The 14,765-nt window shown below is 46.1% G+C and overlaps 1 protein-coding gene across 3 annotated transcripts; it reads left to right on the forward strand.

Moving 5' to 3' along the window:
- The first annotated feature begins 985 nt into the window (after positions 1-985).
- On the forward strand, positions 986-10,706 carry C15H8orf33 (chromosome 15 C8orf33 homolog). 3 transcript variants are annotated; one of them, XM_071814901.1, is made up of 7 exons: positions 986-1,289; positions 2,129-2,217; positions 4,053-4,190; positions 4,517-5,079; positions 6,534-6,624; positions 6,740-6,886; positions 7,001-10,706. In XM_071814901.1, exons 1-7 carry the CDS (start codon positions 991-993, stop codon positions 7,195-7,197), a joined length of 1,524 nt encoding a protein of 507 aa, XP_071671002.1. In that variant the 5' UTR covers positions 986-990; the 3' UTR covers positions 7,198-10,706. The 3 variants fall into 3 exon arrangements, with proteins under 3 accessions (XP_071671002.1, XP_071671004.1, XP_071671003.1); XM_071814903.1 differs by having other exon boundaries at positions 6,537-6,624; XM_071814902.1 differs by having other exon boundaries at positions 4,056-4,190.
- Positions 10,707-14,765: the final 4,059 nt, after the last annotated feature.

Below are 14,765 nucleotides of genomic sequence, written 5' to 3' on the forward strand. Positions count from 1 at the left end.
GCCACAGTACCCTACCTGTGGTGCGGTGCAGTGTGTGCCGGGCTGGGACGGGATGGGAGCTGCCGCTGGGGAGCTTGGTGGGGACAAGGCTGGTGTGGGTGATCCCTGAGTGGCCCTGGGGTTCGGTCCCACGGACACGGCCACAGCCGGACAGCGTCTGGCAATGGAAATGTGGTCCAGCAGCTCCCAAGGGGCCTGGAACAGAGGGAGCCAAGTGTGTGGGGTCAGAGCAGCGCCCGGGGGGAGCTGGACACTCCCAGCATAAAAAAATAATGTCACTTTGTTGTGAGAATGGATTTTATCAGAAGAATCCACTTTCCTTCTATGAGGGGTGGCAGACGATGCAGACAAAGCAAAAGCAGTTGCAATCGTATTTCTTGACTTCAGAAAGGTTTTTTATGCTGTTGTTCATGACCTCCTTAGCAAATTAGAAAATATTATGTAGATGAGTCTGCAAGAGAACAGACACATTGGAAAAGCCATTTTCAAAGACAGAGGGCTACTGAAGGGCACAGTCAGTGCGAAAGCTTGTCTTGAACGGGTTCCGTGACTGATATTCGAGTGATATTGTGCAGCAAGATACTGCAGATTATCTCCTTGGGAAATCTTTCCTGGTAAGGATAAAGATACTAAACACCTCTCAAGACACTGGCAATCTCATTAACAGACCTTTTAAGTAACAAACTAGAAAATAAGTATGTTGAAAAAAAAAAACAAAACACACAAGTAAGAAGCTAAATATCACGATTTTAACCGGTTGTTCTGGTACTCAGAGACCTGGGCAAATACATCTCAGATCCTCTTAAAGGTTCGTTTATCTTAATGCTCTGACTCTAACCATGAGAAACAAGCTCGCCCGGCGTCGCAGGAAGGCTGAGCGTCCCGCACCGCCCGGCAAGCACTGCAGGGGAGCACGGTGCTGGGACTGATGGCCTCCACGGGCCTTCCCGCGGCCGCCGGGAGCAGAGCGGAGGGGCCGGGCGGTCTGTGATGAGCCGCTCGCCGCCGGCCGGCACCGGGGCCTCTCCCCGTCCCTCCCCGGTGGGTCCGTGCTGGGTGCCGGGGGGCAGCGGGCCCGGGCAGGCTCCGCTTTCCTGCAGGCGCGGCGGGCGGAACGCAGGCGCGGGGCTCGGGGCGCCGCCGGAGGGGCGGCGGGCGGACCGAGCGCGGCGGGCGGAAGCCTTAGAGCGGTGCACGGCGAACGGGCCCTTCCTGCTGTCATCCCCGGGCCTCGGCGGTTTCCTCACGCCCACGCCGCGTGGCGGCGGAGGCTGCTCGGCGTGCAGCGGGTAAGAGCTTTGCCCGGCCCTCGCCGCCTCTCGCTTCTGTCCCGGGGCGGCCTCTTCTCCCTCCACCGGCCCTTTGCCGCGGCACTTTCCTCCCGGCCCAGGCTCCTCTCCAGCCGCAGCTCTGCCCTCAGCTCCCGCGGGTTTTCGTTGAAGAGCTTCCCCAATTCCTGCTCACTGCCTTGTTCTGCTAAGGCATGGGTTTGTGTTTTGTTTGGGTTTTTTTTATTTCCTAAGGTGTTGTAGCGATTGTATTGTTCACAGGCAGACTTCCAAGCTTTGCTTTGCAACTGCTTAGCAGGAGGTGTGGGGGTAAAAATACATCAAAGGGAGTCTTAAGGACTTGCGTTTAGTATGAAGATAAATTTTTTGTGTATTGCCAGAGCGGTGCTGGAGAGAAATCTCTTGCTGTGGAGACGTGTTATGCCATAGAATAAGTTTCAGGAAAAATGAGAAATCTTCCACTTGGGGCCTTTAAAAATGGAGGAGGACAAAAAAGAAAGGAAGCAATCTGTGGGAAGTCTTGTTTCACCAGGAGTGTGTGGCGTGCTGCAAGTGAGAGTTTATTGTCTCTAGTTTTTGCAGTGAAAGGGGCTCATTTGGTGCCCTCCAAACAGGGAACACGGCAGGACCTGTGTCCCACCCTGTGCTGTGTTGATTTATGGTATAAATGCGCAACACACCTCAAATGTGAAACCAGAAAAGGGGTTTATAACCTGCTAGTCTCATCTCCCATGTAAGAGGGGTGGTGACTTCAGAAGACTCAGTTTTGGAATCAGTTTTGCAGGTGAGGCATTCGTGCTTCTTTGAAAGGTTGTTCCTTCCCTCATCCCCTGTCCAAGGCTCCCCAAGGCACGTTCCAAGAGGAGCTGGAGTCGTGCATTTCCCAGCTGGAGGCAAATCTTCACCTCAACCCAACCCCACGACAAAGGTACGTTGCCTCTTTCACAGTCTGCAGCCTTATTCCAGCCTCAGTTCTGATTTAGCAGACCTCGTTGTTTTTATTTTCTACCCTCTGTTTCCTATTCTTGTATTACATGACTTTTGTTCTAAATGCAAAACAACATAAAGAATTGATAAGAACAATCGCTCTGGAAGCAGCTTTATCTTTCATTCCTGTGATATTCATTCTCCCTGTTTTCTGTATTCTTTTACGTGTTCTCATTTTTCCCATCTAATGGCTTGTTGTTTGGTTCTGCTACAGCTCTGCTTTTGTTTTCTGGCCTTCAGGAAACACTGTGTCAGGGTGTCTGGGCCCTTAAATGCCAGTAGGTTTATTTTTGTGGAACTTGTTCCTCATTGTTCATGTTCCAAAGATAAATTACATGAAAGATAAAATCTCTAAAATGCTTTTCAGAAGATCAGTTTGATCTAGTCAGTCCAGCTTATAAATACATGAAGGCGTACATCCTGCTCCTACTGATGGCCGGTACTTAACATTTAGAAGAGGGTTGTGGCTACTCTTTGTAAGATGCCTAGATGAGTGTTTGCTGGTGCACCCAAGGATGTAGCAGGGATTAATACTTGTCCACACACTGTGCTTGAGCATCACACTGTTTTGTTGCACCTGTACCTTGTGCTTGGTATGTGGTATCCAGCAGCAGAAGGGAAAGGCTGCTCCTGGGGGGAGGCAGGAGCTGAGCACAGTGACAAGGCAAGCAGAGGCAGCAGCTTGGCCAGAAAAGGGCCTGTTTGCACAGAACCTGACGCAGGAGAGCGAAATGTTACTGCTGGTGGTAACCAGGCTCTGCCTGGAGTCCAGATCGCCAGAGAAGTCTGTGGTGATGAGGCAGATCCAAGCTCTAGCCGGGAGTTCAAGGTCTGGATCACTGAGGTACCTGCAGCAGTGCTGTGCGTGAGATCCTCAGCTTAAAATAACTCCCAAGCAAGGGAGATGAGCGGGCCTTGAATGCAGCCAGCTGAACTGCTTGAAGAAGGGGGAAATGTGTGCTCAGGACCCTGACACCCAGGTCCGAGGAAGATACATCTCATATTTTTCAGTGGCTACAAGCCCCACGGCAGCACTTCTGCCTCACACTTGTGTTAGTCTTTTCCCGGTGTGGGACTCTGTGTTGGATCTGCAAGACACAGCTCATTTGGAAAGTCACAGAGAGATGCACTGCAGCCAAGAGAGATGGGTCTGTGCCCATTCCAAGATACTAGTGTTGTACATCAAGCTTTTTTGTGCCTTGAAGTGTGTGAGGCAGACACGAGAAGGCTGTGCCAATCCAGAGTTCCCAAACTGAGGTCTTTGGGGATCGCTGTCACAGAAGAACAACTATGCTTTTTAGAGAATTTGCTCTGACACAAACGATTGGGATTATTGTTGTGGTCAGGTCAGTTTGTATCAGGGTCAAGCAAAGTCCTGGTTTTTAGGGTGTGCTCACTACTCAGATTTTTCCCAGTTCTCCAGAGAAAAAACACCAAGCTGAACTCTTGGATTTGTCAGTTGCTTTGGGGGAAGGGTTTTTAAGCCCTGTGTAGCTTCTGCGCCATCAGTAGTGAACTTACTGCAGTGTAGGATTTTTAATGTATATAATAAGCAGTTAAGGTGTATTTTTTTTTTTCTTTAATAATATTTCACAGTATTTCAACTTCTAGAAACACTTGGAGTTTCCTTTCAATCGAATGCCAGTCATGGATTAGTCAGAGGTGGTATGAACCCAGAACACATTCAGAGACTCAGTGATCAGCATACCGCGGTATGGTTTGGAAGGACCATCATAACCTGTGTTTTGTCTCTCTTGGTCTTTTTCTTGAGTGCAGCAGAGGAGACATGGCACATTATCAATGTCCTGCACTCCCATGAGATTCCTTTTACAAAGAAGCAACAAGTGATGAACCACGTGTTTGAGAATTATTGTCTCAAGATGGCCAATGATCAGAAGAGCACGGAGAAGGCAGGTGAGCTTGAGCTTTCCCTTCAGGAGACGGTGACATTTAGTTTTTTTCTGTAGACTTCTTATGTTGCAGCTTTTGATTGGATCACCTCTCTGCAGTGGTGCCTTACAGAAGGAGTTGCAGTAGCTTCCCTGTAGTAGGAAACTACCATATTGTTAAAAATGTTACCCTTTATGTTTTCTAGACATTACACCTGGTGATGCAGAAGTTCAGCGAAGCAAAGGGCAGGCTTCACAGGGGGTGGGATATGGGAAACAATCTGACCAACTTTCTGAGGCAAAACCAAAGTGGTTTGTCATCTGACAACAGCTTCCAATTTGCTTTTACAGTTTCTGAGGTGGACCCAGAAGCACCTGGCACACCTCAGGACGCAGTCTCTGGTGTTGCTGGTGCTGAGCAGACACAAACTGATTCAAGAGCCACTGAGCGGGAGAACTGTAATGGAGCCCTGAGTTTTGCTGCCTCTGGACAAGAACCCGACTTTGCCATCCGAGAAGCAGACTTTCCTCTGGCTCCATCAGTTCCAGCAAGCCAGCCTATAGAGCCTGCAGCAGATCACGAAGTGCTGCGTGACTCACTGCCCACAGAGTCAGCAGCTGTGCCGCAGATTTCAGCCTTGCAGAAAACTGAGGTGACTCAAACTGCAGGTAGCGCACCCAAAGAGAGTAGAAGCCATGTCAGGTTAAAGATCCCCCAACCAGAGACTGCTCCTGAAGATGAGACAGTAGCAGAGAAATCAACAGGAGGTGGAGCTGCCCAGAAGAAGAAAAAGAAGAAACAAAAACCGTCTGTCAGTAAAAAGATAGAGCAGACTGAGATCAGCAGGAAGGCAAAGGAAGAAGCTAATGGTTGTCAGAATAAAGATACTTCCCACCAGGATGAGATGTCACAGGTATTTAAATATTGATGGGATCCCATAACTTATAAACCCTTGAGCAAAAAAAAAACCTGTATCTCTTTGTGTACTTTAACAGTTAGTATGCTGGCTTGAGATGTAAGCTGAAAGACAAATATTGCTGCTGATTTCTTACAGCAACTGTTTTCTTTCTGTGCTAGACAGCTGAGGAATCTAACTAGCAGAAAGGATGTTAATGTTCCTTCATTGTCTGCTTCAGACTTGTGCTGAAACGTTTCATGTTTAGCTGGGTGCTACGTTTTCTTAAAAAATAAAAAATGCAGATAACTGTCTTTAGGCAGTGCCAAGCTGCCATCTGTGTCTGCTGAACTAGGCACTATGCCCCTGACTTGCATGTTATCTGGTAGGATGAGTTGCTCATGTAATGCAAACAGCAAAGCTGAGGTGTAGAGCAGCTGAGGCTGTGGCAGGGCGTGGTGCGCAGCTAAAGGTGCTTCCAAGATGGTTCCCACTGTGGGGCATGGCCCGGATAGTGACTGAAGTTGCAAGTTATGTGTAAACACACCATTAAGGCACACCCGGAGGTTTTCTAATGTTCTGCTAAGGTCCAGGTCTTCATTTTGTTTTTCTTGTCAGCATTTGTATAGTTACTATTAACAAACAATGCCAGCTGAGCAATACTAACATACAAAACTGCAAAAAACTTGCTTTCGTTAATATTCTACATGGAAGCGGTGCTGGGTGTTCGCCTGCCTCTTGACACATTCCATCCAAAGTGCTGCTTCACCAACAACTCAACCAATAAACACTGCTGCGTAACAGAAAGGTCAAAAGATTTGAAGGTGATGTAAAGTCCTTTCTGGTCCACGGGAAGGAGACTGGTGTAAGGAAACGAAGGTGACAGCATGAGAGCTTTTGTGTTTACATAACAGTTAAGAATTGCCTCAATGCCAGGGTGCAGCCCTGTTTCCCTCTCCCCTCCACTACTCAGTTAGCCAGCTGACTTTGCTCGATGGGACTTGGCTTCTTCCACCTTCATGGGCTTTAGCTCCCTTCACCTCATGCATTTCTGGCCGAGACGCAAAGACTCGGCTTCTGGTTTTGTCCGTTGTTTGCTTTTGCTTTGTGGCAGGTTTGGATATAGGGGGTTTTGTTGTTAATGATTATTTCTCCCATCAGTAAGTTGATTTGACAGCTTCTTTCAGAGAAAAGGCCCTGAACAGAGAACAGTATCATCTGAATGACAGCCAAGTGTCAAATCCATCAAATAGAGGCAGTGAGTTGCAACCAGACATTTGTCCAGTGCTTTAAGTTTATCTGATGGAAAGCACTATAAGGGAAAATGTGATGAATTCTATAAAGTGATCACCAGAACATGAAATTTGAAATAGCCCTGATTTTATGCAGATACCTTTTTTTCCTGTGTAGCAGCTGCTGCTCTAATTTTTGGATGACATTTGCTAATGCTCACTCTGCTCCATGTTGCATAGCAGTCAGATGACCAGCTGTGGAAAGAGGTGAACTGGTGTGTGGAACAGCTGGAACTTGGCCTGAAGACACAGAAACCCACTCCAAAGCAGGGTAAGCATTCAGGTACACGAGAGGTCTCCCCCGTGGGCAGGGTTGGCAGACGTGCAGGGGCAGAGCCAGTGGGAAGTCTTAAACTGTGTGCTGCTCCTCCCTTGCGCTGCTTCAGCCGAGGAGGCTCTCCGTGCGATCAAGACGCTGCGCAGTGACAAGGCTCCGCTGGTGAAGAAGCGTCAGCTCATGAGAACCATGTTTGGAGACTACAGGAAGAAGATGGAGGAGGATTGGTGCAAAGAGCTGAAGCTCATGGAAGCAGGTAGGAGCACTTTGAAAGGGCTTCGCTCCTCCTCTCTGTACTGCTTTGCAGAGTGGGACCTCGCTACATGAGATGACTAAACATCTGTTATTGCTCTTTTCTCTCCTCTTTAAGCTCTGAAATCTGCCACAATTGTGGAAGTGAAGAGAGACATCCGCAACAAGAACAGCCAGTTCATTAGGAAGTGCTCAGGAGCTTACAGGAAGAGCCAAGCTTCAGCAGAATCCCCTTCAGAGTCACCCAGGACACTTAATACAGGCCCATTCAAATTCTTAAATCACCAAGAAGAGTTTCGTTTTAATTTCTTCTAGGAAAGTCTTTCAGACTAGATCTGTTGCTAAAAACTGTGCTGAGTCTCCTATAAACTTAAGAACAGTGGAAAGGTGCTGTGCAGTGGAAAGTTTTACACAAGAATCTCTGTGTATTTCCCAAAGAAAGGATCCTCTTTCAAAGTGCCTTATCTAGAGGTTTGAAACAGATCTGCCTACTATACGTATGACCCCAAGACTCTGTCTGCATAGTACGACTCTGTAGAAAAGCACCTTTGCAAAAGATCACCACAGAATTTGGAAGGATCTGCTTTTCTTCCTGTAGAACTGACGTTAACCTAAGAATCTGTCTTTTATGCTGGGAGATTTTCACATTCTCCTATTGCTCTTAAATAGAGCAGACCTTTTATAGTCATGCATACAGAGGGAATGGTTTGTAATGGAGATCCAGCTTCTGTGAAGATCCAGCAGTGTAAATGTAATGAATAGCTGAAAGCTTGCACTTTGTGAAGAGTCTGCAGCTGCTGGTATCTGGAAAGCACTGGGCAGTGTCTGTTGTCATTCCCATCGAGAGAGTACGAGTTCAGGCTCGTGGAGGAAAATGAATGAGAATCATCCTTGCTCAATCATCGCTAATTGACAGGTATTAGACTTAAAAGAGAACTGCGAAGGCTGATTTAATCTAGCCCAGGGATGTAAGGACAGTTGTTTCCAGACAGAGGAAGATTTTTGTTCTGGCCAACTAGGAAGGATCCACAATCAGTTCTTTAAAAAAGGAATTTTTTGTTATAGGTAGTCTGGGTACAACCACCAGTGACTCAGACTATAAATCAGCTCTGTGCCAAACCTTGGGTGGCGTTGACATGAGCTGTGAGAGCCCAAAGACTCTCTCATTTGATTGTATTAAATTTTCACTTTCTGAAATGTGTCTCCAGTGTTAAATTTTCACTTTCTGAATGTGTCTCCAGTGTTTTGATACTGCATCAGCCATCTCCTGCGTTCATGCAGAAAATCTTCCCCACTCAGCCTAAAAAAGCTGCAGGAGCAGAAGTCCTTTAAAGGGAAACATGATGTCAGGTGTCCCTCGGGTGCAGTGCTTCCCTTCCTTTTTATAGTCCAGTCAGTCACCATGCATGAGGAATGAGAAATGGGAGTGTAGGCAGATTCCAGGGTGTACTGAGAGCAGCTGAGACATGGTAGAAAACATTTGCTGGGAAAGACTTCAAAAAACCTGATGCTGGCTACAAAAAAAATTGCTTTATTACTAAGCTCTGATGCATTGAGTTGCCTCTGTGAGGATATTTCTTTTGTTTTAAATATTTTAAAGAATGCCTGTCTAAGCATAAGAAGAAATTGAATGTGGGTAACATATCTGATGGGGAGAAATATGTGGAGAAGACTTTGGGACTTACGGAAATCAGTAGGTTAGCAGAATATTGTTTTACTTGCTAAGGGGCACTGCTGATATTTTCACTGTATGGAACAACACTGTACAGTATTTTTTGGATTTCCAGGGTTTTATATTAAACATACAAAAGCTGTGTCATTGCCAGACTTCTAGTGTTTTCATGCCATTTACTAAGATTCAAGAGCATCTTGTACATGACCTTGGAACTACAGCTGTTTGCCTTCCCCGCTGGTTATGCAGCGTATGTCTGGGACACAGTTGTTTTTCTCCTTGTCTTGTTTCAGGTACAGCTAGAATTGCTAGAAAGTTATAAAGTCCCATGCTGTGGAAGGCTGTAGGAGTTTTCTGGGAAGCATTCTTATATAATTGCCTTGTGCTTGTACTATTTGTTAGGCATTCACAATTAGAATAAAGATACCAGTGAGATGGATGGTGTGACTTGAGACGGTTTTTCTCCAAAGAGGGCAGAAAAAAGTGCATCCTGATACATGCGTGGCTCCTGCAGGTTTTCAGAGGTCTTTGTGTAATGCTGACTTGAAAAACCAACCCATGCTCCTTTTGCTGTGCTTCATTATTGAAGGACTGAGATGGCAAATGTTCATCAATATGGTACCTCCTAGCCCTGAGCGTTATGTTTGATCTGGGAACTGGAGTGCGAGACCAGAGTCAGTTGGGTCAGTTCCACGACTCGGCCGTGTGATCTTGGACAAGCCCTTTTGCCTTTCTGTGTCAGCTCTCTGTCTTCAAAGTCAAGGTGATGCCTCCTGCGTTTTTGATAAATGTGCCCCAGTTATTTCATTAATAATTGTGTCTTGAAGAGACAACTCTGTAGTATTTGGCTTCTGAAATTACAGCAGTCTCTACCTCACTCTTAAGCTTCCAATGTTTGAATAATCTCTGCTGTGATATTGTTTGCTTGAAAGGAGACAATGTTACTAGAAGTTATGAAATGCCATCACTGCTCCATCAATCTGTTCCCCTTTATAGTAGCCACACTGCAGTCTTAATGACTTTTTGGAAAAAAAAAAAAACCAAAATGTTTTCCCCTTGTAGCATTTCGTTCTTTAAGATTTCAATGCTCTTCATGGTTTCAGTGATGTCTCATTACAGCAGTGTCAGGCTTGGGTCAGGGCTTTGCCCTACTAGTTACTGTAATACGTGTGGCTGGAGGTGTGGTCCATGCCCTGAGGCATTAATGATGCCACAGCACTGAGGGAGAAAGGCAGTATTCTCATCTGCTTGGTGTTCTTTCTTCCAGTATTCTTGCATTAAGGAAACATAACTGAGATTTTGTAGAAAATTCAGCTTGGTTCAGACCTGCCTGTCTCTTCCTGCATCCTCAGCTCCGTGCTGTGTATTTGAGATCGGAACAGCAGGAGTGGCTGGATTTCCAGTACTGTCTCTCCTTGGTGACTGCCCACCTAGTGCAGCAGTGCCAGGCCCAGGCTGGTAGGCAGCAAACAAGACCTTCCACCATGGTTGTGGCCTCAGGAACCGGCTGAAGACCAGGCAAAAAGGGAGTGTGAAGTACAACAGTGCCTCTAGTGCAAAACTTGCTTAATAGCAAGGTCTTGAAAAAGTAAAAGCTGAGGATCAACTTCTGAAGTCAGTAACAGGGATGAAGGAACACTATAGCTTTTCTCAGACTGCTCACTGTAGCAAAGCAGAGGAAAGGTCTCACTTTCGGGAAAAAAGTGAAGAATTTTAGAGTTGTTTCTGTTGCAGGGTGAGCCCGAGAATGTTTCTCCACAGAGGCAGCAGAAATCTGGGTGTGATCTCTGCTGCTTTTAGGCTTGGCACCCTCATCTGTAAAAAGATCCCCCTAGCAAAGGTTAGGAAATGCAATCCTGTTCCAGACAGACCCTGCCTCCGGAGGGGGCCCTGTCCTGGTGGCTGCTTGTCCCTGCTCACATTTTAGTTGTTAACCTGGGTTCTTCCAATCCCTTCCCTTGGGCTTGGTCAGTGGAAATGTATTTATTGGTTCCTGGGCTGCCCATCTTCTGCTTCTCCAAGGGATCCCTGCAAAGTTCAGCTGAAATTATCTCCGGAGTCCCAGCAGCCACTTCTCCAAGGACTCCCTCTCCCAAGACCAGCAGAGACAGAAGGAAGCCAACAGACTGGTCCTACTGAATCTGAAACTCAGGTGACTAATCTTCCCATCTGCAACTTTAATTTTTTTAAGAGTGCTGAGGGTAGACTGCAGACTCAGCATCTAATGACCCCTAAAGGATAAATTATTGTATTATCTTCCTTTGGGGAGGAAAACCCCAATACTAACTTATTTTTCTTTGCATTAGAAAGAAGAAAAGCTCACGACTTCAAGCAAGACAACAATTCAAACACCGTAGCAGAAGGAAAGTTATTTGAAGAGTAATAAGCATTGAACCTGCAGTTTCTTAACAAAAAAAAAGGGAGGACAGATACTGCTATTTTAAGATCATATGGAGCTGTGACAGATGATCTTCTGTCTTTCTGCTGAAGTTATTTTACTCTAAGGACGAAGTTGTTTTATTTTCTTCACTTACATTTTTATTGCTGCTCACTGTTTGTGCTGCTTTGGCATTTAGGACTGCAGGAAGGTTTGTAATCCACACTACTTCAGAAAATTGAACTTTGACACCAGCTACCACAGCTCTCTGTTACTGGCAACAGTCCTTCCCGTGGATGCCAACAGCTGGGAAGTGCTGAGCACCTACTGTATTTGGCCCATCTGTCTCCTTCCCTTTGAGCACACTGACAGGCACCACCAGCTCCTTGGTATCCCACCACCAAGATGGAAGAAGTCTGGGTTGTGTATCTCTGCCTGATCTTGCTTATGGTGGTGCTTTTTCTAATGAAGCACAACCCGCATGTGGAAGAGGCCAAGAAGGAGAGGGAAACCAAAAGCCCCCCTCCATCCTCCTCCTTTTTCTCCAGTAGTGTTGGCAAACAACTGGAGCACACCCAGGAAGAGCTGGAGCACTATCTGGACAGGCTATCCCACGTCTTGTTTGACACAGAAACCAAGAAAAGGGAAGGCCACCATGATCAGAAGTCCCACCATCACCATCACAGAAGCGCTGACGTGTCTGAAACGAAGGAGCACTCAGGAAAGGAGGCAGCACGCACTCAGCGTCTGTCGAGCTACACGAGGGTTCAGGTATGAAGCTTATAAAGACTTCCAGACTCTGCCAGACTTAGAGCTCCTGGCTAAGATAGTGAGTCCTCTTAAAATGTGTAGTCCATGAACTTGGATGGGGAAGAGGTGGGGGGGATGTCTCACTATTCTGAAGTATTCTGTGTATTTCAATATTAAGCAGTCATTCAGAGACAGCTCTATGTGACCTGAGTTGTGTGTGTGTTACTTGTGTAAGATGTCAGTGTTAGCATTAGCATCTATGCATGTGTGTGTGTATCTATATGTAAGTTAATAGAAATGGGTATCATTTCTTCAAGAAATGATGTGTCTCCCACTTTTCCCACATACAGCAGCATTTTGCCAGTTTGCCCAGCTAAGGATCTGGCACCACAGGCACAGGAGCTCTGCGGGCACCTGTCTAGTGGTGAACACATGGTGTGGAGCCATGGGAAACACTTAGGGAATTTTTCTGCTGTGCACGATGATCATGCGTAGTATACTCTGTAAACATGAAAGTCACCATTGGCAACGTGCGAAATTCTCTTTGCCTTGGCTGAGGCCCTTTTTTAGGGGACGGAACAAGATGCATGCCTTTATATTTTTATCGTTATCCTCATTGCAATACATCAGGTTTTACCCTTGAGGTGACAGAGTTTCATGGCAGCTATGCGAGGCTGTGTTACTTTATGCTAGCAGCTGTTTGTATTCTTCATTCTTGAGACACATATCGTGCAGTGCCAATGCCCCGCTCTGTCACTGAGCACGTTCTAGGTCCAGGTGGGAGCTCCAGTACGAAGCCTTCACCTTAGAGGGGAGAGACAGACCTTGATGTCAATAATTGTGCCCTGACGAAGGATCAAGAGACAGGTTTAGTGATGAAGGCTCTGCTGTAAACAGCCTTTTCCGTGAGCCAGAGCTTTATAACTTCTTAAGTCTTCAGGAGCTGCCTGAGCTATCTGGGAGAATCAGTACAGCCAGTTGGAAGGAGAGGGGCAAATACAGAAAATGTGAGATTGTTGTGCAGAATATGTGGACAGAAACAGTAGTTCAAGGGGTTATTTACTCACTGGCATATCTCATTTACTGATGAAGGTGCTTTTTTATTAGATCTATTACAGATCAAAAAAAATAGCAACTTTTTTGCCTATGGAAATGTATCATGTCGCAAAATAACACTGGTAGCTTATTTTTCTACTATGGTTAATGATTACTATGTTTTCAGAATATACAAGGGGGAGAAAAGGTCCTGTGATCACTTTTCATACAGTTTAATATAATGCTAGTTAGCTTCAGTGAGCATTCACTTGCTTAGAAAAAGGGAGAACACTTTCTTGCGGATTTGGTGCAACAGATGATCATTTTTCTGGCAGTTGAAGGCTTTAATATAAGCTCCTTTGACATATGGAAGGAATAGTAATCATGCAGAAGCAAAGCAGCAGAAATAGTGTTTTGTTGTTCCTCGTTGGTGAGCAGTGAGAAAGAAGTCACCACCTAAAGAAACCTAAAAAAGGACTTGTCAGTAAGTTGTCCAACGACTGAAGTGAAATGGGAAACCTCAACTTTGCTTGTAATAACATTAGTGCCAAAACTGCTGGGGGGGGATGTTTATTGCTCAGGCAAAGGCTAAGCCTTGGGACAGTTTCAGGAACTGTTTGAGTGTGGTTACCTGGGTGCATGGCGTGACGGAGCTGCAATCAGCTCAGAACATGATTTAGGTGCCTTCTGCGAGCGTGAGAACATGTGGGTATGTACGAAGGCTTTTGCATCTCTCCTGGGTCAAGGAACAACGTTGACGCTTTTGTTAAGGGAGGGGGAAGTGTCCTCTTCATTCTGAGAATTTTGTCTCTCATTCAGAGTGAATGGAGTTGCTGGGAGGTACCAAGTTAGGATCTCTGAAAACTGAAATCCTCAGCATTGTGTGACAGATGTAGGATGGCTTGCAGCGAAAGCATCTTCATTAAGTGTGCCGGTTTTATTCACCAGCCACATGCAGGATCTCTGCTTGCTTTTCCTACCCAGTACTGAAGAAACCTGCAGCTCTGCTGGCACCACTGGGCAGAGAGGAGTGATCTGAAATCTGTTATGGATGGAGGAAGAGGAAACACCACCAAGCTGGAGCCCTGGACAGGGTCATTCAGGAGCAATATCTGTAGAAATTCAGAGTAATGTTACTACTGTTGGTAAGAGGCAATACTAGTTGCAGATTTCTTGGGGAGCATTGGACTTATTCAATAGGCTTTGGCCATAGCTGGGCCGCTATCAATGTAGGCACTTTCAATTACCCTGTTTTCCAGTGGAAGAAGCTGTTTTGTCTTGTACAAAGATGCTCAGAGGGAGCTATGGGAAAGTTTGTTATTCATTGCACTCATCGAGCCCTTGCCTAGTAGGGTAGAATCCATATTTTCTTATGAATTTCTATTTGTTGCTACACGTGAAATTATGAAATGATCTAAAAATCATTTCTTGATTTCCCCTCATTTCCCACTGACTCCCTGTTCTCATGGAAACTGAGCAGTCCACTCGCTACAGCCACAACAGGAGCAAATGAATGGATTCAGAGGTGCGGGAGGGTTAGACGGGTGAAGGCAGTAGGCGTGACAGCAGAAAGCAGATTATTTGGGAAAAATGTACTCAGAGGGTTTCCTGTTTCATTAAGCCTCATCAGAGCAGGGTTATTTTCAGGTTGTTTTCAGAAGCAACGAAAAATTAATGGTGGCAGATGGCAGAGAGGCGTGGGCCTCCCACACACTGGAAAAATAGATTGCCAGCCAGCCTGTGGTGCATACCATGGGTGGTAGAGCACGTGTGCCTGTTAGGACGAGGCAGAGTTTGAAAGTCTTTAACATAATCATGGATTTAGAAAACCCTCAGTGCCAGCTTTGAGCCACACCGTGGGGGAAAAGCTAGTGTGATGGCCCAGCTGCTGCTGGGTTGAGGGTTGTTTGGAGTGCATGCCCCATGGCAGCAAGAATTTGGGTTCAGAGGGAGTGTGTCAGAGACATCTGTCTGTCCTCAGTGGCTGTGTGAGATACCCATCAGGTAAATTCAAGGTAACTTGCCCAACTCTGACAGACCCGTATGAGC

Source organism: Patagioenas fasciata, chromosome 15, assembly GCF_037038585.1.
Source record: "Patagioenas fasciata isolate bPatFas1 chromosome 15, bPatFas1.hap1, whole genome shotgun sequence".
Lineage (NCBI taxonomy): Eukaryota > Metazoa > Chordata > Aves > Columbiformes > Columbidae > Patagioenas > Patagioenas fasciata.

Coding starts and splice junctions, on each gene's coding strand:
- C15H8orf33 (XM_071814901.1), top strand. CDS start 991: ATGAGCCGCTCGCCGCCGGCCGGCACCGGGGCCTCTCCCCGTCCCTCC. Junction 6,625..6,739: donor GAAACCCACTCCAAAGCAGG/GTAAGCATTCAG, acceptor GCGCTGCTTCAG/CCGAGGAGGCTCTCCGTGCG. Junction 6,887..7,000: donor GCTGAAGCTCATGGAAGCAG/GTAGGAGCACTT, acceptor CTCCTCTTTAAG/CTCTGAAATCTGCCACAATT.